The 27634-nt window shown below is 42.9% G+C and overlaps 1 protein-coding gene across 3 annotated transcripts in view; it reads right to left on the reverse strand.

Annotated features, from left to right (window-relative positions):
• Window positions 1-14610: 14610 nt before the first annotated feature.
• TFCP2L1 (transcription factor CP2 like 1) overlaps window positions 14611-27634 on the reverse strand; it is a 41666-nt gene continuing 28642 nt past the window's right edge. For all 3 annotated transcript variants that reach the window (XM_073305066.1, XM_073305067.1, XM_073305065.1), the window contains 8 exons: window positions 27076-27167; window positions 25510-25558; window positions 25319-25412; window positions 23481-23571; window positions 22634-22734; window positions 21293-21435; window positions 17912-17963; window positions 14611-16973 (listed from right to left, as the gene is read on the reverse strand). In XM_073305066.1, the coding sequence (XP_073161167.1) occupies window positions 16936-16973; window positions 17912-17963; window positions 21293-21435; window positions 22634-22734; window positions 23481-23571; window positions 25319-25412; window positions 25510-25558; window positions 27076-27167 (660 nt within the window). In that variant the 3' untranslated portion in view covers window positions 14611-16935. The remainder of the gene's footprint in view (window positions 16974-17911; window positions 17964-21292; window positions 21436-22633; window positions 22735-23480; window positions 23572-25318; window positions 25413-25509; window positions 25559-27075; window positions 27168-27634) is intronic.

Here is a 27634-nt window from a genome sequence, read left to right on the forward strand (position 1 = left end):
CTCCCATTGGCTAGCTTAGGCAGAGAGCCACCTCGCATGGTGGCTTTTATGAATCCCATTCTGAGGCACCTATAAGAACATAAGAATGATCAGACCAATGGTCCATCAAGCCCAGTATCCTGTCTTCCAACAGTGGTCAGTGCCATAAACTTCAGAGGGAATGAACAGAACAGGGCAATTATTGAGTGATCAATCAATCCCGTCATCCACTCCTAGCAGGTGTCTAGCAGTCACTAGCCTAGGTGCATAACTCAGTCTTTGTGAATCCCAGTGATTTTCTAGGTGCCTAACTCAAGGCATAGTCACACTCAGCATCATCTTGCCTATATTTCTTTGTGACTCTATCCCTAACTCTCTGGTGTTTCTCGTCTCCCGAAAGCCACGTTTCATTTTGCATTTTGAAGACAGATTCCCTGTTTCAGTGGGGAGAGTTCCATTTCAGAATTCAAGGTATGATCTTCAAACATCAGGCGGTGTAACACTGTAAATCTTGTTCCACTTTTTCAGACCCTCTTCATTATTTTGGGTGAAGGTCATCTCAAAGCAGCCTCCTCTTGTGCACCAAGGATGAGCCCAAACACTTTGATTGTTTGTCATACCTACAAAGGTAGGTATGCTCTGTGAGGAAATGGGCAGATCCTTTCACTTCTCTGTGCCTAAAGTCACCCAGTAGACCATGAGTAGAACTTAGGTCCCCTGCCTCTCAATCTGGTGTCCTGTCTATGGGGCTGGCATCGTTCTTTTGCTTTGTAGCTGTGGGGAACAGAGAAAGAAAAGGAAGAGCTTTGAGCCATGATTTTAAAAAGCAAGGTTCATGGGGCATGGGTGAACTGATATCAAGGAGACTCAAGTGTAGTTTATCAGAAAACAAGATTTGGCAATATCCCAAATCCCATGGGGTGGGATCTGAATTACTACACAGAATTCTTTCCTGGGTAGGCTGGTGAATCTTGCCCATATGCTCAGGGTTCAGCTGATCACCATATTTGGGATCAGGAAGGAACTTTCCTCCAGGGCAGATTGGAAGAGGCCCTGGGGGTTTTTCGCCTTCCTCCGTAGCATGGGGCACGGGTCACTTGCTGGAGGATTCTCTGCACCTTGAAGTCTTTAAACCATGATTTGAGGACTTCAATAGCTCAGACATAGGTGAGAGGTTTATCGCAGGAGTGGGTGGGTGAGATTCTGGGGCCTGCATTGTGCAGGAGGTCAGACTAGATGATCATACTGGTCCCTTCTGACCTTAATATCTATGAATCATAGCTAAAATTTGGATAACTGAAAGTAACTGACCAAATTCTCCCCTGATTTTGAAACATCATAGGATTCAGTGAGGTTATAACAAAATTTTGGGGAGTTAGAGCAAAAGTGTACCCAATATTTTCAGCTAATTTTTGGTGCATTTTTATACTCTTTTAGATTGCAATGTTTTGAGCAGCAATGTGTTGCCACTGTATCATTCTCTTTCCTTTCAATTGGGTGGGAAGAAGAAGGGAGGGGATTTGCCCATGTTTTGCTTCTTTAATATATATTGAAAGGGCCTAATCTTATTGTTTTCGTTTTTGGTTTCTTTATACTGGAAATTCAGGTCTGGTTTTCTAACAGACTACACTGACAACTTCAGGGCTAGCAATATTATAATATCTGAGATACCATGCAAGTGAGATCTCATAAATGGAGATGATTTCTCTACAAACTGTGATAACATCTGTTTAGCTCTATTCCAGTTGGAAGAAAATAACACTTTGTTAAAGTTTTGACAGCTCCACACATTCTGTTTAAGGATTCTGCATCTCTAGGTTCTCCGTCTGAGACCACATGCATACACAAGGAAGGCAAGACTAGGCATTCCTGATATTACTCAGGGTTTGTCTAAACTGACATGATAAAGCCAGCCACCTACTCTGACTGCAAAGTTGCAATCAGCATTGCATTAGCTAATATTACTCTTCAAGGGCATGTTCTAACTCAGTGTAATTCAGTAACTTGAAGGCAAGTCCTACAGTAAAAAACAAAAGCCCAAATCCTCTAAATTAAAAACAAAACATAAACCTTCCACGTGTTCCTTATAAAATATAAAGAAGAAACAAAAGAGATCACAGATTATTTGCCTCTTCAGTTCACTTTTAATTCTGATTCTATCACAATTAAAATTTGCCACAGCCTCATACCACTTTAAGATGTTTCCTGTTGGAATTTCATAAATGAATTCCTGAGCTGACACGAAATGCCCAGAAATTGCTTATTCTGGGAGATTTCATAACTCCCCAAGATGACCTTTAAAATTCTTTCACGTGGCAATGCTTCATAATTTTGCATTTGCGCAATCGCAACTAGCATGTTGTTACTCCAACCAAAAAGGTCACATTCTTAACCTCATTATTTAATTAAACTTGAACCATATGAAAGTGATTTCTCAGTTACTCACTTTCTCCGATCATTCTATATTGTTGTTTAATCATCATGACTGGAGATTCATATTTTTAAACATCTGACTTGAGCCCATGACTGCTCTTTATAATCTTCCTTTTCACGTCATATTTCATCCTTCTCATTTCAAAAACAGAAGAGCCAGGAAAAATCTGGGAAGATAAAGACATTTTCTTTTGCCATGTGGAAAAAATAATATACATTTTTATAATGCACAGAACTTTTCAAAGGACGTAGAGGGAAAAGATGATGTTCTTGGGCAATTTGTTTAGCTGCTCTATGCTGAAGTTCCCACGCTGGTGTAATTGGAATAATAACGGTTAACCAAAGTTAAGGGTATTTTCAGATAAATAGTGCTATGTAAATAATAAGGATTAGTAGAAAGCCCATTTTCCTGTAATTCTTTCACTGCAATGGTTTGTGCACTGCCATTTACTCTGAGGGTGGCGTTCATCCAAGTATAGAGAGCCAGCTCAAGGCCTATGACTACTTAGGTCCCCACTTAAAGACATATTTTGAAAACGTAATTGGTGCCTAGCCTTTGTGCTGGTCCACAGGAGTGTCTAACCCTGAATGTATTCGCCCTGTCTTTTAACTATTATTGGTTTCCTTCTCTCCCACCCTGCCTTAGGCAAAGGTCAGGAGCAACACACTGTTAATTATCACTCTATGTTGGCCTTCAAATTTGGCTTTTGGTTTTTTTGGTTTGGTTTGGTTTGGTTTTTTGGTCTTTTAAATGAGTCTTAAAGTTGCAGCACAAAGCATCAGATTTGCGGCCGCTTGGCTTGGCTTGTGTTAGGCTTGGAAGAAAAGAGCGGGAAGGGCGGTCTTTTGGTTGAGGTGCTGGAACAAGCCTTGAGCGCCGACTAGCCATGCTGGGAGCTGCAAACGCTCAGCGCCTTTGGAAACCATGCCTCCAGTGGGTTTGCCACAGTGCAGCCAGCAGCGCGAAGGGCAGCTCACGTAGACGTACCTGCACTACTGGTATTCTGGTCAGCTCGCTGAAAATAGAAGGGAGGATGCCATGGATGAAGATATAAGTGAGTCCATAGCCAGGGGGCCAGGCTTGTGCAGCTGGCACTGAACCCTGTATCGTGGCATCCTCGCTAGATCGACCCTTAGTAGCTTAGTTCCCAATCTGTGAAACGAGGCTGCTACCACTGCTGTCTTTCTCCCACCTGTTGCATGTCTCACCTATTTAGATTGGAAGGTTTTCAGAGGGTAGAGCCAGCCTCTGATGTTTGTACAGCACCTAGCCCAGTGAGACCTTTATTTGATTAGGACGCCTAGGCTCTACCATAATATCTATAAAAATAATAGAAGAAGGGTATAACCCTTCTTTGGCTAGTACCTATGGAAGCTATTACTCATGGGGAGAGAGAGAGAGAGAGATTTCCATGACGGTGCCAGTAATCTCAACTGAAAGACTGCATTGTTTTATAAGGTGGAAAAAGTCAATTAAAAAAAATAGTTTGCTTGTTGTTGTGGATTTAAAGGAGATTAGCCCAGCGCTTTGACCAAGGAGTTCTAACCTCAGCACTTGGCTTGCCTCATGCGTGAAAGACTGTTTTCAACTGTTGTGCAGCCTTATCACAATTACAGCTATTGTTTGCTGGTGAATTTCCAGAGGTTTGGGGGTTTTTTTAAATCTGTTCTGGTAGGTCATTTAGCAAAGACCTCAGACTTACCAAAGTTGACTCTTGCCCTAGTTCTAAATCCTCCTTATTTAGCTAAAAGCGGGATCAAGAATTCATCTTTAGTTTTAACTAAACCCATCAGGTCTGAGCTTTGGTCTTATCACAGAAAAGAAAGTTTTGCTTCAACTTGGTGATGTGAAATGCTGGTCTCAGCTGAGCCTGGGGGACATAGAATATTAGGGTTGGAAGAGACCGCAGGAGCTCATCTAGTCCAATCCCCTGCTCCCCTCACCTTGATGTGGGTCATGCGCCATTTGACCAATTAGTCTGTTCTCTGTCCATACTTGCCTTGTACCATAGGTCATTACTACTGCCAGCATCTTAATGAGGATCCTACAGTACATTACAGACTTTATATATGCAAGGAGGGATCATTTCATCCACCACTGACATGCATCCACCTCTGGAGAAGCATGGCAGCTGTGAATGGTGCATAGCCATGCCACTGCATGCCTGTTCAGGACAGAGAATGAGGGGAAATATCTCCAAAGCTTATTTTCGTAAAGTTTCCCACCAGCATAACCATCAGTGCTGCTCCATGGGGAACAGAAGCGGGGGAGCACTAGCTGAGAAAGCCTGAGATGACATGGCAGCCTATGTCTATGCTACCAGCTAGGGGTGCGACTCCCCTGCTCGTGTACCTAGGCTCCCGCTCAGTCAAAGAGAGCTAGCGTGAGCACAGATAGCGTTGCGGCTGGGCTAGTGGCACTGCGGAGCCATGCCGAGGACAAACGGTGAGAGCTAGCGGGAGGATGGGCACCCCGAGCAGGCGAATTGCACCCCTCGCTCATAGTATAAATGTAGCCTTAGCGTAACCTGTGCTTACATAGCGAGTTTCCTTCTCCCTCACCTGCGGCTAGGTCACGGACAGGGGTTGGTGAGTCTGCAGCTGCTTCTGGACGAGTTGTGCTCATCCTTTAGCCGAGGCAATAGAGGCTTATGCTTGTGGAGCTGGAAGTGCTGGGTTCAATCCCTGCAGATAATCCAGCTGGGGATATTATTATTTGTATTACCATGCCACCTAGAAGCCGTAGTCCTGGACCAGAACCCCACTGTGCTAGGTACTGCACAAACAGAACAAGGAGCTGGCCCCTGCCCAAAGAGTTGACAATCTACACCTAAGACAAGGGACAACAGATGCATAGACAGACCAAGGAACCAATGAGACAGTTTTGTCTAAATAGACAAGACAACCCCGGGGCAGGGGGTCTAACACACACAGTGAACAATATGGTGGCAGCAAAAGTCATGTTAGGTCCTCTATTTTGGGGGGGTGGGAGGGGAGAAGGTTAGTTAGAAGGGGATCCGCAAAGCGGAAAAAAGGGAAGGGAACAGGGGAAGGGGAGAAAATGGTAGGAGGGCTGGGGCAGATGTTCAGAGAAGCGAAGGTGAAGAGACTGTGAGGGAGGGGAAAGAAGGGCTGGAGCAAACCTGCACAGGACAGAAAAATCAGAGAAAACTCTACAGTTGTGACTGGAATGTGCAAAGGTCAGACAGAAATTCCCAGCTTTGGCTTGCTTCTGTCATACCACGTAGAGTCTCTGGCCAGCTCCTCTCTGCAGCTCATATGGCTGGGGGGAGGGGAGGTCCTGCATGGATCCTAGCACCCGCAAAGTGCTGGCGGGGGGGGTGTCTCCTCTGCCCAGTTCTGGGGCCAGAAGGGTGCTGGGAGGAAAAGGTGGCCCTTGCTGGGCTGCACCAGTGCAGCAGTCTCTGCTCCTGCTACATAACGCTGCTTTGAGCAGCTCGAACTTCGCAACAATGGGAGCCTTGGCACAGGCTGGCAGCTGACTCCATTGGAGTTGCACTCACGGGTAGTATCAAGTATTAAGGACAAGACGGCTAGAGTAGACAATCCTCTCCCTCCCCCTTCAGAATGCGCTGGTTACAGTTCTCTTTGGAGAACTGATCAGGGGCCCAATCATTTTCAGTTCAGAAGCTGCCATCACTGAACCTTGTGTAATGTTTTCTGTGCCACCATCCTCATGCAGCCCTAGGTTCATAATTCAAATACTTCTAACTGGAAGTCAAAAGCACAAATTGAAGTTGCTCTCGGATGTTGCAGGACAAGCTGAGTCATTGAGCGGGTCTTGGAAGCGTCTGCCGACGTCAGAAATCCAGAACCTTTGAAGAAATGTAGCCAACATCCCAAGCAGTATATAATTAACAGAACTCTACAAGGAATTATAATGGATATCCTGATGAAGCATGTCTCCTTCCTCTCGATTCCTTCTCTTTTTGCCTTGTTCTTGATACTCAGGCTGGTGAAAATCATTATTTGCATGCAATTTGGGAACTGTTTTCTCTAACCTGCCTGTTATTAATATATCCATGTTTCAATGTTAGCTTAGCAAATACATATTGATTAGAGACACTGCTCAGCTCAGCTAATAACGTACACGCTTAAAGATCGATTCTAGATCAGTTTCAAGTTTCTCCTCTCTTGCCAACACTTCAATATGTTCCACCATATAAGAAGTGTCAAATGAGAGATGGCTTTACAAGTGAAACAAATGCTTCTTCTTTGCTGGACGTAGGTTCTCAAGACTGAGAAAAAGCCATTTCATCTATTGATTAACAAAACTGAAGTCAAATATTGTGCACTCTGTGGTTGAAAGCACCGATGTGTGATTAAAGGCTTTGGTACTTGTAATTATTTTTTGCATGAAAGAGTTCTAGATTTTCCCACTCCCTCAACCCAGATTAGATGTGAATTCACTACATTGTAGATTCACTTTATTTCCCTGGCCAGGTCTATGCTATAAACTCACATCAGTATAACTACATCACTCAAGGGTGTGAAAAATCCACACCACGAGTGATGCAGTTATACCGACCTCACCACTGGTCGAGACAGGAGAGTTTCTCCCATCAACGTAACTACTGCCTCCCAGAGAGGTGGATTAACTACACTGACAGGAGCAGCTCTCCCATTGGCCTATTCGTGTCTTGGTTGAAACACTACAGCTGCACCACTGTATCATTTTAAATGTAGACCTGGCCCCAGTAAATAACTTTGTTTGCAGCAAGCCAAAACATCCTAGTGTAGTTTAACATGACTGTGGTTCTCCAGCACCTACACTCTGACAAAAAGCAATGGAGATTCGCATGGGGTTCTAAACTCCCTACCTTCAGGTTCAGTTCTGGAGGACCTCAATCCCATGGTCTTTGATGGACTGAGGACAGTCAGTACCTTGCAGGAGGCGGCTCCTCTTCGTGAGCTGCGTTGGGCAGTCACTTGGCTCTGCATGTGCTACTCCAACCTGCAATGGAGCTCAAACAGCTCCAAAGCGGAGGGTGCAGGCCCATGTTCTACGGCAGGTTAGAGCTCACTAAGCGAATAGAACCTGGTGGACTCTGGGTGTTGCAACCAAGGATTTGGCACCTGATGCTCCTTTCGCTCACAGCACTTTAAACACAGAGCATTAAGTCATCGGAATTAAACACAGTCTAGCAAGAGAAGAGCCAGGCCGCCAGGACCAAACTAATGGCTGCCCCACGTGGCCACTTGACACTGGCTCCAGCTACATAAGGTGGCATCCTACCACTCTCAAGCCCCCTGGGGAGTTTCCCTTATGTAAGTATCAGAGGGGTAGTCGTGTTAGTCTGTATCCACAAAAACAACGATGAGTCCGGTGGCACCTTAAAGGCTAACAGATTTATTAGGGCATAAGCTTTTGTGGGTAAAAAACCCACTTTTTCAGCATGTGCTGACTCTGCACAACCACCACGGCCTTCTGCAGGAGCCTCCAGCACAGAAGACATGTGGTTGCTCCTGAGAAGAGGAAGGGGAAGGGTGGCATGGCCCATAGTGTACCTATATCCCAGTTATTCCCTGCTGCTGGAATGGGCCATAGGGACTTTTGGCAGCCAGGTGAAGTTAGATCAACCCCAGCAGAGGAGCAGCCCTAAGCTTAGCAGAAGAGCGATGGTAACAAACCCAACTTTGCCCACTCCTTCCAGGCTCAATCCTGCAAACATTTTGGCCCTGATCAAGCAAAGCACTGAAGGGCTAGAGCAATCAGCATGTAGCAGGATCAAACCTTTGGTCCCAACACAGAGCTGAGCTCAGGCAGGGAGATGAATCTAGGCCTTTGCCTGACAAACTGATAGTGCTGCAAGACATCCTTCTACAGCAAAAAGGACCATACATCTCAACCAAAGTTTAAAGGACAATATATTTCATAAGACAGAATATTTCTTACAAACAAGTTTATTTGCATTTTGACTGGAGCACAGATTCTAGATACAGATTTCTTTTCTTCTGCACAACAGTACAATAGCCAGTGCAAAATATGCTTTTTATTTCACGAACAAAAAAAAAACCAAAAAGTGTGGCAGTATTACTCACAACTGGAATGCCTCAGCCTCCATTCTACCCACCTCCATTTGCCCTTTGCTAATCACAGACTTACTGGTCAATGGCTGCATTGTCAGTGAAGAGAGGAGACTCCCATAGCCCTGGGAAAGAAAAACACCTACCCCAATCAAACTGGGAAAACAAAGGATTACTTTAAATTTAGAGAAATACAACCCATTAAAAAAAAAATGAAAAAACTAGGGGGTGGGGAGTGCTGAATAAATTTTAGGGAATTACCAAAAAAGGTACAAATCTGAAATGCACAGAAAATTAGGCACTAACTTAACCCATTTTTAAACAGACAGGTGTATTAAAATATATGCCAGTCTGCCTTTTCATATGCATGATGCTAATCCCAACAGACAACTTTTGCGCCACTCGGAGTACATTGTGCTGTCAAACAGAGCATCATAATCTTAGCAAAGTATTAAGGAGTATTGGCTTATTATGCAGAAAGTTAACCATTTCATCGCTGAAGGAGGAAGAAAATAATTACCATCTGAGCAAGCGTTTCTTTGAAAGTACAGTCAAATTAAAGCCCTAGCACGGTCATCCTTTGGAGGATTGTTGGAATTACAACAAAGCATTTAAGCAATACATTATCAAGCTATCATAGTTGCTGTGTGGTTGTTCCGCTTACAGAATAGCTTTTATTCCAAAGCTTTGTCCAATCGCTTTTTTTAAACTGCATTTAACTCAGTCTTCCAGAAGCTACAATATAGAGTAACAGTATTAGTGTAAAAAAATATGGTTGTCTTTACCAAGGCATTGTGTTTATACCATAGAAACTCATGAAATTTCAAGCGTACCAAGCTTAATTCAAACCACAGCAATGATTACATACTTTTAAATTTCTACCCAATGGGGCCAGTTGAGTCTCTAAGTTTGATCAACCAGAGTTCATTACAGTGAACAGAAATTAAACAAAGCAGAGTGCCAACTAAAGCCAAAGGACACAGCAAATACCTAGCTCATATATATGTCAATATACACAGTGCAGTATATATATTACATTATTACGGAATTGCCCTCCAAAGATTTAAAAAACAAAACAAAACAGATATTCTTCAATGTGTTTAACGTGAGATTTTATATCCAGTTAGATCCCACTCAGTGCAACTAGAGCCAAGTCTGAAAAGCATCAGGAGACATCTCCGACTGTTTAAATTCTGGCCAATTAACATAACAAGGAGTGGGTACCTGGGGAAGCAAGTGGAGTTTACATTTTGACTAACAGCAACTGTCCCATTTTAAGAGGAAGGCACTCATTCAAATCAGCACATATGTACCTTTTCCTCCAGAAGCTGAATATATGCATATTTAGGGGCTTTCAAGACTTCTCTGACAACCACCAATTAGACACTAATTGTCCCCACACACTTACTCCTGTCTGCCTGCTGATAAGGTGATTAAATAACTTCAGCTGTTGCTCTGTTTTGGGAATATGTTCGTGCCTGGTTTCATGCTGGGAGGTGTCAAATTGCTTTCATTCACACCCATCTATCCTGCTCTGAGCCAGAGATTGCATTGTTTCAGAGTCGCAGCTGTGTTAGTCTGTATTGCATTGCGACTGTTGCAGATCCCATGACCACTCAGGATACAATGTGTGTTTTCATTGGAACCTCCAGGAATCTAAAATCTACCATACAAATTCTGGATGAAAAGCTGGAGAGGGGCAAAGTACAGAAATTGCATTCTCCTGAGAGCGAGAAGCAGGGCTTTAGTTCGGGTTTAAAAGCACATCAGAGAGGGCAAAATCATAACAGGGTTCAGACATTTAGGCACTTCTATAGATTCCAAATCTGCTATAAATTAAATTAAAACTAGGTTATTCGAAAGTAATTTGAGCATAGTGGAGATTTCTTACTTTAGACATTTAACACACATACAGAACAGCCAAGAGGACAAAATCTGAAGTATTTGCTCAGACTTTACTAAGGCAAAACATACATAACTGCAGTGGGAGATTTGCCTGCATCATGCTCCTAGATTTGACCCAAAGATATTGCTCTGACTGGTGTCCCTATATGCATTGGCAGTGTATTGATAAAGATTTTTGGACTATGCATCCATCACAGCAGTATCTGCGGATTATACAGCATGATCTTTTTAGTCAATGCAAACTCCCATATGGCCTTTAGGACATATTATATTAATAACATGTCTATGTAGGCGTTCTAAAAAACCCCAGTAGCCCTGAAATCAGGCACCAGGAAGTTCTTAAAATGCACCCTTATAGCCAGGATGCACCTACACAGATTTGTACAGATAGATTTTAATTACGCAAGTGCAGTCTACCAAGCTTCCCATTGAGTCAGTGTAATCCCAATAGAACTATAATTATTCCTTCACAAGTTAGGGCATTTCTACACATAAAAGTTGTACCACTAACTATACGAGTACAATTAAAGCAATATAGTCCTCCCTAGTCTTGTACGGTTGTAAGAGTGCTTATGCCCGTATAGCTTATCCCTGTCTGAGAAGAGAACAAGCTAAAAGGGTGTATGGCACCTTGATACTGGCATAACTGCATCCACATTGGGGTAGTACCCGTATAAGTATTTCGGCTTTAAAAAATATATATATATATCACACCTCTAACTAGTACAAAGGGCAGAGCTGACCAGAATTTCATAGTACTTCATGATCATATCTCCTACACTTATGGGAAAATGTTTTTAAAATAAACCAGAGTTAATTAACCAGTCTGCATTAAATTTAGTTTTTATAAATGATTCCACTAAAAACACGATAAAAGTGAAATTTTCCAGCATATTCAGAACTAAGGCCTCTATCTCCTGCTTAGGGTTTGTATTTATGCATTGCTGCAGTCCCAGACCTTTAGGACAGCATGATTTCTACTCAAAATGAGAAGTCCAATTAGTAATTTTTAAAAAACAAAACTATTCCGATTTGCTCAACTCTTTTTATGGAGGTATGCAACGTTTTCAGGAGATATTGTTCTACAGTATAAAATAGGACTGCAGAGGAAAAAATGCAGGCAAAGCCCAAATTTTAATTAAAAAGTATTAAGAGACACCATATAGGAAATTCAAAGGGAATAAAAACTAACCCAGTGTGAAACTTCACACTAATTGGGCACCTACTCTTAGATAAAAACTAGAATGTTTTCCCCATTTTAGAACACAGCCTGAAGTATGGAATCACTACCTGGCACCTCCATGATTAGCGGAAGTCGTGTGCCACTCATCAAGAGGAAACTAACAACGCAGCACACAGAGTATGTGCTTTAAAACTAGGGAAGCTACCTGTAAGTTAAGGACAAAATGAGAAACCTCAACTCTAAATTTCTTGGTCCAAGTTAGACTCTTGACATTGTTATTTATGCATTTAATGTCTTAGAGTGTAGGGCGGTATTAACTTGCCAGGCGCCTAAACTGGTAGTTAAATACAGTAGTTTTAAATACAGGCCCTGATGCTAGAGCCATCAGTCTGTGCATAACATTAAGCACATACAGAAGAGCAGAATTTACAAGTCTAAAGCTTCAATGGCTCATGAACATTTTGGCTGAGATTTCTGAGGCACCTCTGGGCCTTTTAACTTGGATTTCTTTTCTGGCAATACTAGCCGAACACTACACATTTCCAAATATTCACATACTGTAATGTAAGGGATTTTGCAAGCCCCAGAAGAATCTAATTGTAAAGTATTCTCAGGCTCGTTCCAATGAGTTAGAGGAGTAGGTTCTAACCCCTTACCTCCAGATTCTTAGCTGAAGTTGTATCTACCTTTAGCTACAGCTTAGGATCCCACATCCCAGCAAGACCTGACTTTAGTTCCTAAACCCCCTTATTGAGCAGGAGAAAGTCAAGTGCCCGGCATAGAGAATGGTTGTGTCTACGAGAGCTGAGCTTAGGGTGACCCTCAGCATACAAATGAATGTCTTACCTATGCTCTCCCCTCTTTGGTCTTACTGCAGCTAGTAGGCAGCAGTAGCCTTCCCGCCAACAGCAGAGCTCTTATGCAAGAAATTCTCCATCCCTTGCCCCCCTCCAGGAAAGGGTGTTTTTTGTTTCCAAATCAAAGACGTTCCATCCTCCTAACTTGTGCCCAGAGAAGTTCTGTGGCACTGCCTCAGATTCACACTTCAACTTAATCAAGGGGTCCATATAAGGGAGTGGGGCACTCCAACTGAGGGCTTGTCTACACTGCAATGTTGTCAACAAAACTTTTGTCTTTCACGGGTACTTTAAAAAGCCCCCCTGCGAAAGACAAGTTTTGCCGACGCAAGTGGCAGCATGAACGCGGCTTTGTTGGCAGGAGCACTCTCCTGCTGTCATAAACGTACAGCTAAGGGTACCATAAAATCCCTCCTTTACCTGTAAGGGGTTAAGAAGCAAAAATAACCTGGTTGGCACCTGGCCAAAAGGACCAATAAGGGAAGAAGATCCTTTCAAATCTGTGGGGGGAGATTTTGTTTGTGCTCACTTTGTTCTCTCCAGAACAGAGAGAGACCATGGCAGGAAGAAAAAAATCTTCTAAAATCCTACCTGAAATAAGCATCTAAGATTACAAATTGTAAGTAATAGCAAGGAAATGTGTTAGATTATCTTTTGTTTTAGCTTGTGAATTTTCCCTATGCTAAAAGGGAGGTTTATTCATGTTTTTTGTACTTAGCCTAGCCTAACCCAAGAGCTAGAAAGAAAAAAGAAAAAACAAAACAAAAAAAAACAGCTTGTGAATTACCTTGCAGGACTTAACTACTCTTCCCTGAGGCTGGGGGGGGAGGAAATAAGTGTCCTTTTAAAAAAAATCTCCCTGGTTTTCAATCAGACAAAAGAAAAAATGTTTTTAAAATCCTGATGTCTGGGCTTCTGGTTCAAAATGATCCCACCGCGCTGCCACCAGGTCAGGGTTCCCTCCCAACTCTGAACTCTAGGGTACAGTTGTGGGAACCTGCATGAAAGACCCCTTAAGCTTATTTCTACCAGCTTAGGTTAAAAACTTCCCCAAGGCACAAATTCTTCCTTGTCCTTGGATGGTATCGCTGCCACCACCAAGTGAGTTAGACAAGGATTCAGGAAAAGGACCACTTGGACTTCCCATTTCCCCAAAATATCCCCCCAAGACCCTTCACTCCCTCTCCTGGGGATGCTTGAGGATAATCTACCAACCAAATAGTTAAACAAGGTGAACACAGACCAGACCCTTGGATTTTTAGGACACTAAAAACCAATCAGGTTCTAAGAACAGAACTTTATTATAAAGTAAAAGAAGCACCTCCTGTAAAATTACCTTCCATCCTGATTTTACAGGTAATAAGATTTAAAACAGAGGATTCCCCTCTAGGCAAAACTTTAAATTTACAAAAAACAGGAATAAACCTCCCTCTTAGCATAGGGAAAATTCACAAGCTAAAACAAAAGACAATCTAATCCATTTCCTTGCTATTACTTACAATTTGTAATCTTAGATGCTTATTTCAGGTAGGGTTTTAGGAGATTTTTTTCTTGTCCTGGTCTCTCTCTGTCCTGGAGAGAACAACAAAGCGATCACAAACAAAACCTCCCCCCACAGATTAGAAAGGATCTTCTTCCCTTATTGGTCCTTTTGGCCAGGTGCAAACCAGGTTATTTTTGCTTCTTAACTGCTTACAGGTAAAGGAGGGATTTTATGGTACCCTTAGCTGCATGTTTATGACACCTGCCGACAAAGCTAATGCCACTCGTGGGGCTAGAAGTATTTTGTCAGCAAAAATGCTGACAAAATACTGACAGAGCGCATTTACACACTCTGACTTTAGCGACAAGGCTAAAAGCTGCATAGTGTAGACAAGCCCTGATAGAACTATGTGGCTCAGATCTTGCACCCAGGAAACCAGGGGCACAAGAAAAGTCCCCTGCTCCAATCTGAATAAAATTAATTCAACCAGAGCTTTGGCCACCTTTCTGCGCAAGGTTTCAGCTGGGGCAGTGTACAAAGCAGTCAATTGGGCAAGTGCGGGGCATGTTTTTGAAATGTTAAATAGCGGAGGGGGTTGGGAAAGATCTGTAGTAATTTTTTTGGGGGGGTGGGGGTGGAGACAGGAAGAGGCAGTTTCTGTTAAAAAACACACCTTTCCATTGGAAAATTTTGATTCCTCCCCCCCCATATATATCTATATATTTTATTTTATTTATTTGAAAAAAAATCAAAATTGTTGCGTCCATTAGAAATTAATCGATCTGCCAGAGTGCCCCGTGTCCCCATTTTCCATTGTGGGCTGGACTCAAGGCCACATTACATCTTCCATAATGCACTATGCTGCCATGCACACCTTGCACCCCACCCCCGCTGGCTAAGCTACTACACAATGCATCATGGGAACTGTAGTCCAGCCCCCAGGGGAGAAGGGGAGCAGGAGGCCCCTGAACTACAACTCATTTTGACAATGTTTTGACACTTCCAATTTGAAACTTTTTGTTTCAATATTTCCAAAACTGAGGTTTTTCAAAACTTTTCATTCTGTGAAACATTTGGATTTCAACTGTTCAGACCAAGTCAGGGCAGTTTCAATTGCCCACAGGACAGAAACTTTCATTTTCAATCAGCTCTCCTAATTATCCACCAAAGAGTGAAATGCAACCAGGGCCTGATCCAGCTTCAACTGAAATCAATGGGAGTCTTCCCACTAGCTTAATGGGAGCCAGATCAGGCCCATAAGGATGAAAAGGAGAACAGTAGATACGGGCATGCAAACAGGAAGCAAGAATGACACAGCAGATGTATGAGAGGAGCAAGTACTCTGAATGCCCCCTTACCTGATCTTAGATTCAAATAAACAGATTACATTTGCTACAGCAGATAGCTTATGTAGAAAATAGAAGCTACCACAACTAAAACCTAACATTTACAGCAAGTATCAGTTACCACAAGCTTTTGTTGAATGGAATAAATCCAGAGTTGAGTTGTCAAGAGATTTAAAGTCAGTCTACCACTTCAAAAGCACTTTATCAAAAACCAATGCACTTGACTGAAGCTATTCTAAGCTAAAAAATATAACATGGTGTGTGAACTGTTCGCCTCAAGTTGATTTGTCCTCATTTGCATCCTCCAAAATGTCATTGGATTGTTTGCGTGTACATTTCCATCCATGTGGAGTTCTTCTGGCAGCAGGCTAAAATGGAACAATACACATTCACTTCTAGTAGCAACAGTGGAACAGATGTAGCTACAAAAAAATATATATATATATTTTTTGAAAGCAGGTCTTACAGCTGAGTGAAAAAAGAGAGAGGACAGATGGAGAAGAGGTCTAGAAAAAGCTTAGCAGGGTACCAAAAAATGGGCTAGGAGGAAATTAGCCCAGTGTCTGCTGTGTTGTCAAATTGAATGGGAAGGCAGCAGGACAAAATGCTCACCAGGAGCACTGAGAAGGAGAGAAAAGTGTTGTTTGTTTTAAGAGGAAAGATGGAACAATGCAGTGTGAATCACAAACAGCCATAACCGACTGATTATAGGAACACAGGCTAGGATGCACGCAGATACTTAAATATTAATTGGGCCAGAAAACAAACGGACTTAGGCATCTAAAGATTCCACTTTAATCAAACAATGGAACAACTTCAACAGGAGAAACTGAGGGAACCCCACCTCAGAGTTTTCCATAGCCTGGTGGCTAGGGACCTCACCTGAGAGAATCTGAACAGGGATCTTCCAAGTTTCTACCCCTCAGGATGGGGAGGGGGGGCACTTGCACTGGGGATCTCCCACATCCTGTGGGAGTACCCTATATCCACCAGGCTAAACATAAGGGAGGTCTTCCTCCCCTTCCCTCCAGCTGTTATGTTTTGGGTCTCACACGGGTAGCCAAGCACCTGTGTTCCTCCAGTTTGTGAATCACTAGCCAAGATAGGTGCCTCCATGCAGCGTGCTGACTTTGTGGATCGCAGTCAAAGGCGCCTCTCTCTCCCCATTTGTTGTACAGGGCACCAAGGTGCCTAAATTGGCTTTGTGACTCATGATGTTGTTCCAGGGATTTTCTAGGCACTATGATACTCAATGTTGGTACACCTACGCCCGTTCATGGATCCCACCCATAGTCCCCTGCCTAGAAAGAGGATAAGAGCTTGTATCTGAGATGAAACTGGTGCTGAATGCAAGCGTACTCAGAAGGCACTGTAGATAAACCAGTTCCAGCCATGAGAATTGCTTTTAGTTTTGCATTTCCCTTTAAAAAAAGGCAGATGTATCTGAGCAATAAGCAGGACCCTCAACAACTTAAAAGCCTAAATAGGAGGGAAGGGGTAGACAAATACACAGACTCGCTGAAGATATTCTTATTTCCATTCTCAGAAAACCACTTGTCTATGAAGTTTGTTTTTCCTTAAGACCGTTGGTATTTTTCAGTTCATGGGAGCGCTTTATCCAAATGGATCTTCATGTTTCCAGTTTGGGTCGTAGCAATCTTGGTGAGGCATTGAAGTTTTAGGTTGTTACAGTCCGAGTGGTCATTTTAAAATGATGTGGTAGCCATCGTTGCTTTCAGCTGTAATAGCGAAATGCTTTTCAGTGCAAAGATTATTGCAATTTATTTTATATAAAATAGGTGAAGAAATGTAACATTCCAGTCTTTCCTCTAACACAGCTTACACTCTGCTACCACAACTGATTAATAAGGATTAATACTGAACGTTCAAACAAAAGCATTTTTTAAAATGATTCTAATAGGAGATTTACACTAGTGATGTCAATGGCCTTATGCCAAATCGGCACCAGTATAAATAGAGAATATGGGCCAGATCCTCATCTACAGAAAATTGGCTTCCATGGAGCTAAGATGATTTACACCAATTGAGGTTTGGGCCTTTGAATTCAGTGGCTTTATAATCCATCTAAATTCAGTGTAACAGAACAGAATTTAGTTTCAGATTTACACTGGTGTAATGGAGAGCAGAATTTGGCCCTCGTATTTATTTTTATGCATTCAGCTACCACTCAAGTTCTGCTTGATGCTGGAGATGCAAATCAGAAAAAGTCAGCCCTTTCCAGATAGCTTAGAAGGGACTCAGGACTTCAAATGCTTCATGAAGAAGCTAGTCTGAGGATTCATTTACCTGTATACTCACTCTCAGATTCTTATCTCAGATTACACAGTGGTTCTTCATAAAATAAAAACCTTCATTAAGAAGAATTACTTTACACCTCAGTTATGTCTAGGCTTATCAAAATATGGATTTAAGTGTGGATGAGAGATATTTTAGTCAATAAATGCATTAGCCTTCTGCAGTGTTATTTGCTACATATTACTTAAATTTACATGGCCAACAAAGGAAACCAACGTTTCATTTATAGAACTTTTGGTTATTTATATCTGCCATATCCCACCTTTCCATGTCTCAATTTCTTCCCCCCATTCTTTCCCTGAAGTTCTTAGGTAGTTGAAAGCAATAGTCTTAAACAGTAAGTAGCATCAGAATAGCATACCTTTTAATGTGCTGATAACAAAACAAGACTCATCCTGGAAGTTTTGCACCATCTGAATGGCAGGGGAAAAAAACAAGAACATAAAATTCTTCATAACAGTTGATGTCTTAACATTTTGAGCACAACAAGTTTTAATTCAATGCTCAATATAACTTTTAAAGGGAAGGTCAATCAACTGAGCATCTGATCTTACAAAGTACTAACCATTTTGCCACAATACAGAAAAGCAATTGAATATATGGGTAGTCCATTAAAGCCAATGGGACTAACTTAAGTGTTTTGCTGGATCAGATCTATAGGGTTCAGCACTTTGCAGGATCAAGTCCAAAGATTACCACACAAATTCATTTTTTCCTGCTACATCAAGTCACCCAGTCGTCCCCGACTCTAGATCGGGCGAGGGTCTGGCCCTTAAACTGGCTTACCTCCATTGATTTCAACAGAATTAGGCCAATTTACACCAGCTGGGATTGGGATTGCAATGCAGGTTTATTATACATTTACTAGTATTTTCACCAGTTTATTTTTAAGCGTCCCAAGCACCAGGGCTTCTAGAACTTCCTTGGGGAGACTGACTATTCCCCCTCTCCAAAAAGGGCCTGATCTTGCACCACCAAAGTCAGTGGCAAAACACCCCTTGAAGTCAACACGGCCTGACAAGGGCTATAGATCTTACTGTCAGGAAGGTAAAAGTCATGGATCATATCCTCAGCTGGTATAAGCTGGCGTAGTTCCATTGACTTCAGCAGAACTATGCTGATTTACAATTGCTGAGATATGGTCCCTTTTGAAGTCTACCAATGGATTTACTTGTGAAATATTTGTTCAATGAAAGGACACAGCTCAGTTAAGGACAGGTTTCAGAGTAGCAGCCGTGTTAGTCTGTATTTGCAAAAAGAAAAGGAGTACTTGTGGCACCTTAGAGACTAAAAAATTTATTTGAGCATAAGCTTTCGTGAGCTACAGCTCACTTCATCGGATGCATTCAGTGGAAAATACAGTGGGGAGATTTATATACACAGAGAACACGAAACAATGGGTGTTACCATACACACTGTAACAAGAGTGATCACTTAAGGTGAGCTATTCCCAGCAGGAGAGCGGGGAGGGGAGAAACCTTTTGTAGAGATAATCAAGGTGGGCCATTTCCAGCAGTTGACTAGAACGTCTGAGGAACAGTGGGGGATGGGGGAAATAAACATGGGGAAATAGTTTTACTTTGTGTAATGACCATTCCACTCCCAGTCTTTATTCTAAGTTAGAGATTGAAGTGTGATATATGCCATCATGTGCCAGCAATGCCCCTCTGCCATGTACATTGGTCAAACTTGGACAGTCTCTACGTAAAAGGATAAATGGACACAAATCAGACATCAAGAATTGTAACATTCAAAAACCAGTTGGAGAACACTTCAATCTCTTTGGTCACTCGATTACAGACCTAAAAGTTGCAATTCTTCAACAAAAACACTTCAAAAACAGACTCCAGCCAGAGACTGCTGAATTGGAATTAATTTGCAAACTGGATACAATTAACTTAGGCTTGAATAGAGACTAAGAGTGGATGTGTCATTACACAAAGTAAAACTATTTCCCCATGTTTATTCCCCCTCACCGTTCCTCAGACGTTCTTGTCAACTGCTGGAAAAGGCCCACCTCGATTATCTCTACAAAAGGTGTCGTCGTCATCCATTCGTCCGTCCGTCTGACCGACCCCTCCCCCCCGTCTCCTGCTGGTAATAGCTCACCTTAAGTGATCACTCTTGTTACAGTGTGTATGGTAACACCCATTGTTTTGTGTTCTCTATGTATATAAATCTCCCCACTGTATTTTCCACTGAATGCATCTGATGAAGTGAGCTGTAGCTCACGAAAGCTTATGCTCAAATAAATTTTTTAGTCTCTAAGGTGCCACAAGTACTCCTTTTCTTTTTTCAAAGAGAAGAGTGAGATCACTGCAGGTAGGGTTAGTAGCTAACCTAAGCAGAGCTAGTTACTCATGAGAAGTGATCAGATTTTAAAGAAAAGTCCAGCTACCATTTAAATCCCCAAATAATTGATCAGGTTGGGCACAGAGTGATGAGCTCCTCTGGAAAACTCACTGAAAGTGTTCCAATGGGAGCTGAGGCCCAGAGCTTGGAAGGCAGTCAAGTGCCTAACTTCTTGAGCTCTTTTGAGAGTTTAGCTCCCATTGTGTGCAGAGCACTTGAAAATCTGGCCCCTACCTGTTTAAACTTGACCCCCAGGGCAAGCAGAGCAATTCCACTTCCATTCTCTTTAAGTTCTCATGCTAAACTCCCTTTCCACCTCTAGTTCCCCTCAGGCTAAGTTAACTCCCCTCCTCTCTCTCTTCCCCCTCCCTCCAACCAAATTAGACTCCACTGCACTGTGTGTGCACACGCGCACCTAACGATGCATGAAGTACATTAACTCAGTGCCTCTCCTTCGCATCACTTGTGCCTCTCTGCCACTAGAACACAAAAGACCAAAAATAAAGTAATAGATATTGTTAATAAGTAACTTAAGTATTTAATTAAGGCCCCTCACACCAGGGGTAGTTGAGGCAATTCCCCCCACCCCCCTCCTCACAGGTTGCCTCAAAGCACTTCATGCTTGTTAAACGCTGAAGGTTTCTGATTTAATCGGGGTGAAATGGCAAGGAGACTTTCAGAGTAAGCATTACAGGCTTAAATTTAGGCCCCATTTGAGTCCCGCTCTCTGCTTCGTTTGCTTTAACAACGTTCCTTTCAGGTGTAGTGCCAGTCCATCTAAATGAAGCTCCTTAAGTGATTCTGGTGCATGAAAAGAGCAAGTCGTTTAGAGAAAGAACAAAAGAGAAAAGATTGGGGCAATTCACTATTAACATGCAAAATGGAACAGACCAAATGAAGCGTTTGCGTAAGCAGGCAACTGCCAAGAATTCAGGGACATTGTTACATACACCTAGCAAGCAATGATTTGGCTCAATGTCTGCAACCACTGGCTAACACATAAGAGTGACTGGCAAGTGATTTCCGGGTGCTCAACCTTAAACGGTCTGATTTTCAGATCCGGTACCCAAAAAGTGACCACTTTTGAAATTCACTAATTCATTGGAATTTAAATATATTTCATGCTACTGCAAAAATCACTTAAAAAGAACTTCTCTTAAGGAGAACAAAAAGAGAGTCATATAGCTGATTTCTTTGATTTAAAGACTCAAAAATATCTGGAACAAGTGTGAAAGTCAAACAAATTTTTCGGGCTTAATAATCTTGACTAGTTCCCTTGGAGACTCTTGCATAGTTTTAAAGGTCGGCCTAACTATAAAAAAAAAGAAAGTCAGAAAGCTGTCTTGAACTCCGATACTTCGTACCAGTTGTGTTTGCTTTAGCCCCTTACCTCATTGCTCACTAATACATGGATCCCTGTAGGTCCTTGCCGATAGATCCGATTTATCTGCTGTGGGGAAATGCTATACAAGTTTGCAATCTTCTCAATTAATTCCAGGGTTGTCAGCTCTTCCAAGAAGACTGCATGATATACTGCAATAATTAAGGGAAACAAGCCTTTATACATACAACCAAAAAGCTTGGCTTCAATGAATGAATTGGATATAAAGATCAAGGGCTAGATCTGGAGCTGGTGTAAGTCAGCATAGTGCCTTTGAAGTAGAACCAAATTTATACCAGCTAAGGATCTGCCCCAAAATGGCTAATATTTATCTCTCTGCATGTCAGAAGGCAAGGACAATCTAGATAAGTTTTGGCCCAGGTGTGCCCACAGAAAGACTCAGGAACTGCCAATAAAACCACATATTGCAAGACACTAAATGAAACACCCTTTAGAGGAGTGCTCGTTGATTTTCTTAGAGAATCTTGTGATTCTGCTGACCCCATTTTGGTACTTTGGATACATCTGAAAGAGAATTAGTTTGAGCTATAGGAAGGTGAATGAGTTTCTATATTAAGAAGAAAAAAGCCTAACACGTGTATAGTTCTTTGTATGCATAGATCTCGAAGCAGAAACCAGAACAGAACCTGGATCTCCTGATGCCCAATCCTGTGGCCTATCCTCTGGGCCCCACTACTCTCTTGCATATCTACATGTTCCATCTCAAAAGCGCAGAGTCTTCCATCTGTTGTTCAAATTCTGTTAACTGAAACAGTTGACTAAAGTACAATGGTCACCATTAAAAAGTCAACATCTCCTATATGGTGTTATCGGTTACTTCCTATTTTACACGTGAGGTGATAACTGCAGTAGGCCAGATACCAATGGGTGGTAATGTTTGACAACGTTGATTTTTAAAAAGGGTAAAGGAGCCATAATCTCCCTTCCATCAAAGGGCTTGAAGGGGGCCAAGCAGAACCTCTGAAGCGGGCAGGGCAGGCTGGAGAAAGGGCATGGCCAGGACGACTGGGAGAGGATGCACTGATTCAATTGGTCTCCTCAGTGGCATTCCACTGGAGGGGCTACTGGTGAGCCACTGGCAGAAATTAAAGCTGCCCTGTGTTGGTGACTTCCTTAAGGGAGGGTGGCAGTGCAAACATCACCTGCCTTTCCTGAATAACCCTCAAGTCAGCACAAGTTGCAGCTCTGTGGTGGGCAGGATGCTGTCTGTGCTCCATGCCCTTGTGCAGCTGAAGCCAACCCAGTGGAATTACTGGTCAGATGTGGAGCTCAGAGCCCAAAGCAGCTCATCAGACTAGCACTTACGGGAGCAGAGGTCAGGAAACTTACCACACAGATTACCATCTCCATTCTCTCGTTTTTGGTGCAGATGAGACCTGTTCTGCTCTGGTTCTTGACAGACATAAATTGTCATTTTAGGCCTTACATTTCTATGGGTTTAAAAACAAAAGTGATAAATTCTTTGTTATTAGACTGTGTTGTTGGTGTGAACTGGTCCACAACACACTGGAATAGCTGTTGTGGACTCATTTGGATAGTACATAAATAAGCAGTTAAGAGGAATCTTGACACTAGCATTGCAGGAGATGAGATGCACCAGGAGATTTGGTAACAGAAGCTTCCTAACCCTGGGAGATGCTGGAAATGGTGCTGAGCATCCTTGACCCCTATGAAGCAAATAAGATTGAGGGTGCTCAGCACTGCACAGGAGGCCCTCGGTACATAGAAGGCTAAAGCCCTCGCTTACTGACTTGAACCCAGACCAGCTGGTTAGTGAGTGTAGCCACTGCCTCTTGATGAGGGTTAGGAGGCATTTGTGGGCTCAGTCTTTTTAGTCCATTCAACCCTTGGTTTCTGCTGAGACAGGCAACACAGGTACCAGATGGGATGTGAACATGTCTCTACTGGGGAGCACACTGAGACCACTAACTGATTCCAGACAGACCACTGAAGAACCACATTATGCTAATGACTTTTCACTCATCTCTGACCTAGGCAGTATTCAAACTCATACCTTAGGGTAAACAGCCCACTGCCAACCCCCCTGAGCCAACCAGACTCTAAGGAGTCCTCGAAGTAGGTCTTTACAGAGGCGCTCTAATCAGAGACACTGAATTAACACTGGAAGCACCAATGGATGCTGCAACAGTAGTATCTGGAAGAGATAGGTACAAACCTTCCTTTGATTGCATTAAAGAGCCGAATTCCATCAGCAGGCCCACAGATCTGAACAAAATCTTCTTTGGACATCTTCAGTAAGTCAGCACCTAGACATTTCGAGGTTATTTTTAGAGGTTAAACAAATCAAAAACGCTTACAAATAATCAGAAACATGTACAGCTGGACCTGTTAAGAGATGCTGGATGAACAGTTAACATTCCCAGGTTGTACACTGCAATTGATCCCTTCACAACAGATTTTCTTCAAGTCCACAGAATGGCCAATACTGAGCAGTGGTCCAGAGGAAGTGCTTTCAACTGCCACATGCATAAGTTAGAGTGAGTTCCTGGTCTGTGGGCCAAAATCTGCTCTCAACTACACAAATCAATGCGGTTTTAATGGAGTAACATGAAACAGAATTTGACCATGCAACCCTTGCTGCCCTAGATGGCGAGGGCTGGTCATGAGTAGAAGACCTAACTTTCCTGCTGCACAGGGACATTTAAAAATGTATTCTTGTTGACCAAGATTGTGGAGGCCTTAAACTCAACTTGACAACATTGCTGTTTGTCTGTCTGTAAAACAACTTTTGAATGCCTCATCTGACCAATTTCTATGCTTCAGAGAACACACTATGCAGCACTGTTGGGGCTGCGACAGTCCCAGGATATTAGAGAGACAAGGTGGGTGAGGTGTAATCTCTCTTACTGGACCAATTTCAGTTGGTGAGAGAGACGAGCTTTCAAGCTTGTCTCTCTCACCAACCAAAGTTGGTCCAATAAGAGAGATTACACCTCACCCACCTTGTCTCTCTGGAGGAAGTACTAGAGAACAATGGATATTGGATTTCCCCTGTTGATTTGAGGGGATACATGGAGCCCCTGCCTTCTGATTACCACAGCCACAACTTCAACTACTTCCACATTGTCTCTAGTTGAGCATGGGGTTGATTGCACCCATTAATAACATCTAGCATAACAATTCCCAATCTTTCCTCAGCCTCCTAATAGAGTCTGACTCATTGACACCTTGACAAAGGGAATGCATTTATCTCCCAGATTAGCAATGGTGGGGAAGAGGAGAATCGGGGCATACACACAGCCACTGGCATGTGAGGGGAGAATGGAGGATTGCATGGGAGGCACAGAGCCCCTAATATGGGAGAGAAGGTTGGAAGAGAGGTGCACACAGAGCGGCTAGCATGGGGGTTGGGGCGGGGGGGGAATGGGAGGCACACAGAACCTCTGCCAGGGTGGGGAGGAAAGGAGATGGGGAGAGAAGTTGCAGAGAGAGTCCCTGAAACAGAGGGAGTTGGGAGGCTGCCACACAGGGAGCTTGTGGGCGGGGAGACAGAGGGATGCAAGGAGCCCCTGATGTGTCCAACGAGCTCAGCCTTCCCAAAGCTACAAAGTGTGTGACCTCCTAGTAAGTACCTTTCAGATATTCGCAGTCAGTTCCTTCCTGTATGCATGATGAAACTTAGCTTAAATTGGAACAACCCACACACATTTCATGCACCAATGAGAGAGAAGAATTTCAGTGACCAAGATTTTCAAAACCAAGTTGGCCAAAATTAGACTTCAAAGCCCATATTTGGGCACCTAAAAGAGTGGCCCAGTTCACACAAGTGCTGAGTATTTAAACAGCTCCTATTACGATTATTTAGGTGCCTGTATAGGGACTTAAGAACCTAACTTTAGGCATCCAGTTTTGGAAACCCTGACCAATTTTTTTTATTAGAGGTTCCTCCAAACCCCAGCTCACCGTTTTCTTTGACAAACACTACCAACCTCCAAAGCATGGTCCACACGGGTAACAGGAAACAAAACAAACACACGGATCACTTAAACTCACCCGAGAAACTTGAGAAGAGTCTACAGAATGGAGAAAACCTATTACGATGAAGCCACTGCTGGACATCTTGAATAGAAGCAGAGGGAAGGAGGTGCTACATTGCAAAAAGAATAAGAGGGTCTTGAAATGAACTGTTCAGCAGTGTCCTAAAAAAAGAAAAGCACCACATTAACATGACCTCAAATACTTACATCATTGCTGGAAGGCAGGAGCTCCGCTTGGTGGGTTGGAGAACTGTTGCTAAAAAAAATTGTATAAAGCAGGGAGAGAAAAAAACACATTATTTTAAAATTGACATTGAAAATTGTTGGTTACCTTTCCCCACCCCCTTGTCTTGACTGTCAAGGATTTTATGTCAGGTTGACGTTTTTTTCCTCTGATTGGATCAGTTATTTTTTAAATCCGTTTGGGCAAAATTCTGCAACTAAACTCACATTGACACTGGCCCTTTGTTGTTGCTTTTCAAATCCATCTGGATTGAGAGCACATGGGCCGTGCTGGAGAAAAGTTATTGCCTTCCAATCCCTCTCCCCAAGATAGTGTATTAACTCCTTGAGAGGAATGTGTGCCAAGGAAAAGGGATGTGGGAAAGTGAAGGGAAGAGGGTCCATCAGATTTAATAATCCTACTTCCCTGGAATTAATCTTCAGCAGGTTGCAGAAAGCCGTCATGTTTACTCTGAAATGTCACATTTATAGAATGAAGCTAACCTTGACCCTGAACATGTCATCAGCTGCACACATGTACTCCCACTGGCTTCACTGGAGTTTGCAGAGGTGCAACTGAGGGCGTGATCAGGCCCCTTAAGCTCTGTACTGAACCAAAGCACATCACAGCAACTTTGAGTGCACTTTCAGGTCTCCCACATACTGGGAGGAAACCTGTCCTTACCACATGGAGTTCTTACGCAGTTCAAACTTTTCAGCTGGGCAAGTCTCGACCCTCAAACCATTCATGCTAATGCAGGCTGGGCACAAACATTTTACCATCCCTGGGCCAAGCCCTAAGGTCCTTATTCCATCAAACTCCCAGGGATGGTCACAGGAATTTGCCTATGCAAAAACGGAGTAAAGAAGGACCCCATGATTTGACCCCAGTGTTAATATTTTAAACAGGGCAAATTGTATTTGAACAGTGTTCGCCCAAACTGGTTTAAACCATGTTTCAAACAAACAGGTTTTATCCTCCAGTGTGGACTGGGCCTTAAAAAAAATGCTAAAGATTTGCCTATAGAGCTAATTATTTACTTCTGAATAGAGGGGAGTGCTTAGAAGAGTTATCAGCTGGCATGCTAGTGTCTATTTTTGCAGTCTGAATTTTTCCCCTCCCTCACAGGCCTTAGTCTGTCAGTGCAGAGATAGCATCACGCCTGTTTTCATATACCAAATTTAAAATGAGAACACTAGATATCTGTTATAAACACTTAAGACCTAACACTGCCCTCGGTGATGGACAGAGAAAAGCTTCCACTGACCATCTCATAGTGTCTCAGTGTAAAATATTATTCCTTTCCTCCGCCCAACACAGCAAGCAGATCAGGAATGTGTAACCAGACAGTTAAACTGCAAGGAGGTGGGAAATGCAGCCAGTTTCTTCCTGGAATTCTTGTGGGAAGAGTGGACTTTAAAGCTGGAATAAGCACCGAGCTCCAGCTCAAGTGCTGGACTATGCTGCTTCTTGATCTATTATACAATATCAAACCAATGCACGCACACACACTACATGCTAACTGAGAAGCAAAAGCATTTATTACATACCCATCTCCAAGGCTGAAGCTGTTTGGAGAACTGTTGTAACTTGGTGATGGAGTATTGTTTACTTGATAAGGCAAATCTGGCCATGGAGAACACTGTGAAAACGAAGCCAATAGGGACACTGAGCAAAGCAGGATTTCATCCAAATGGAAATAGGGGGCCTGATTCTTCCCTCACACCACGTATGACACTGTCGCTCCATTGAGATCAGCGAATTACCCGTGCTGAAAGGAGGAGCAGGCCCAGGGATCTGTACTCTGCGTTGCAAGAGGACTGAGGCTATACCAAGTTAGTTCTAATTATGCTTTCTCCATATATTCCTTTTCAGAAAGCCTGTCCCAAACGAACACTGAGCCGAACTCTGCTCTTGCTTACATCCGGGCCACATCAATAAATCAATCGTCATTGAAGGCAGGATTTGGCCCACAAGGCAGAAGTTTCCCAGCTGCCAGATTCTGGTCTCAATTATAAATCCCAAGTAACTCCAGACTAGAGTGACTAATTAGATGAGCCACAAGCACACCAGTGGAGATACCTCAGGTTTATACCGGCCTGAGAGCAG

Source organism: Lepidochelys kempii, chromosome 11 (genome assembly GCF_965140265.1).
Source record: "Lepidochelys kempii isolate rLepKem1 chromosome 11, rLepKem1.hap2, whole genome shotgun sequence".
Classification (NCBI taxonomy): domain Eukaryota; kingdom Metazoa; phylum Chordata; order Testudines; family Cheloniidae; genus Lepidochelys; species Lepidochelys kempii.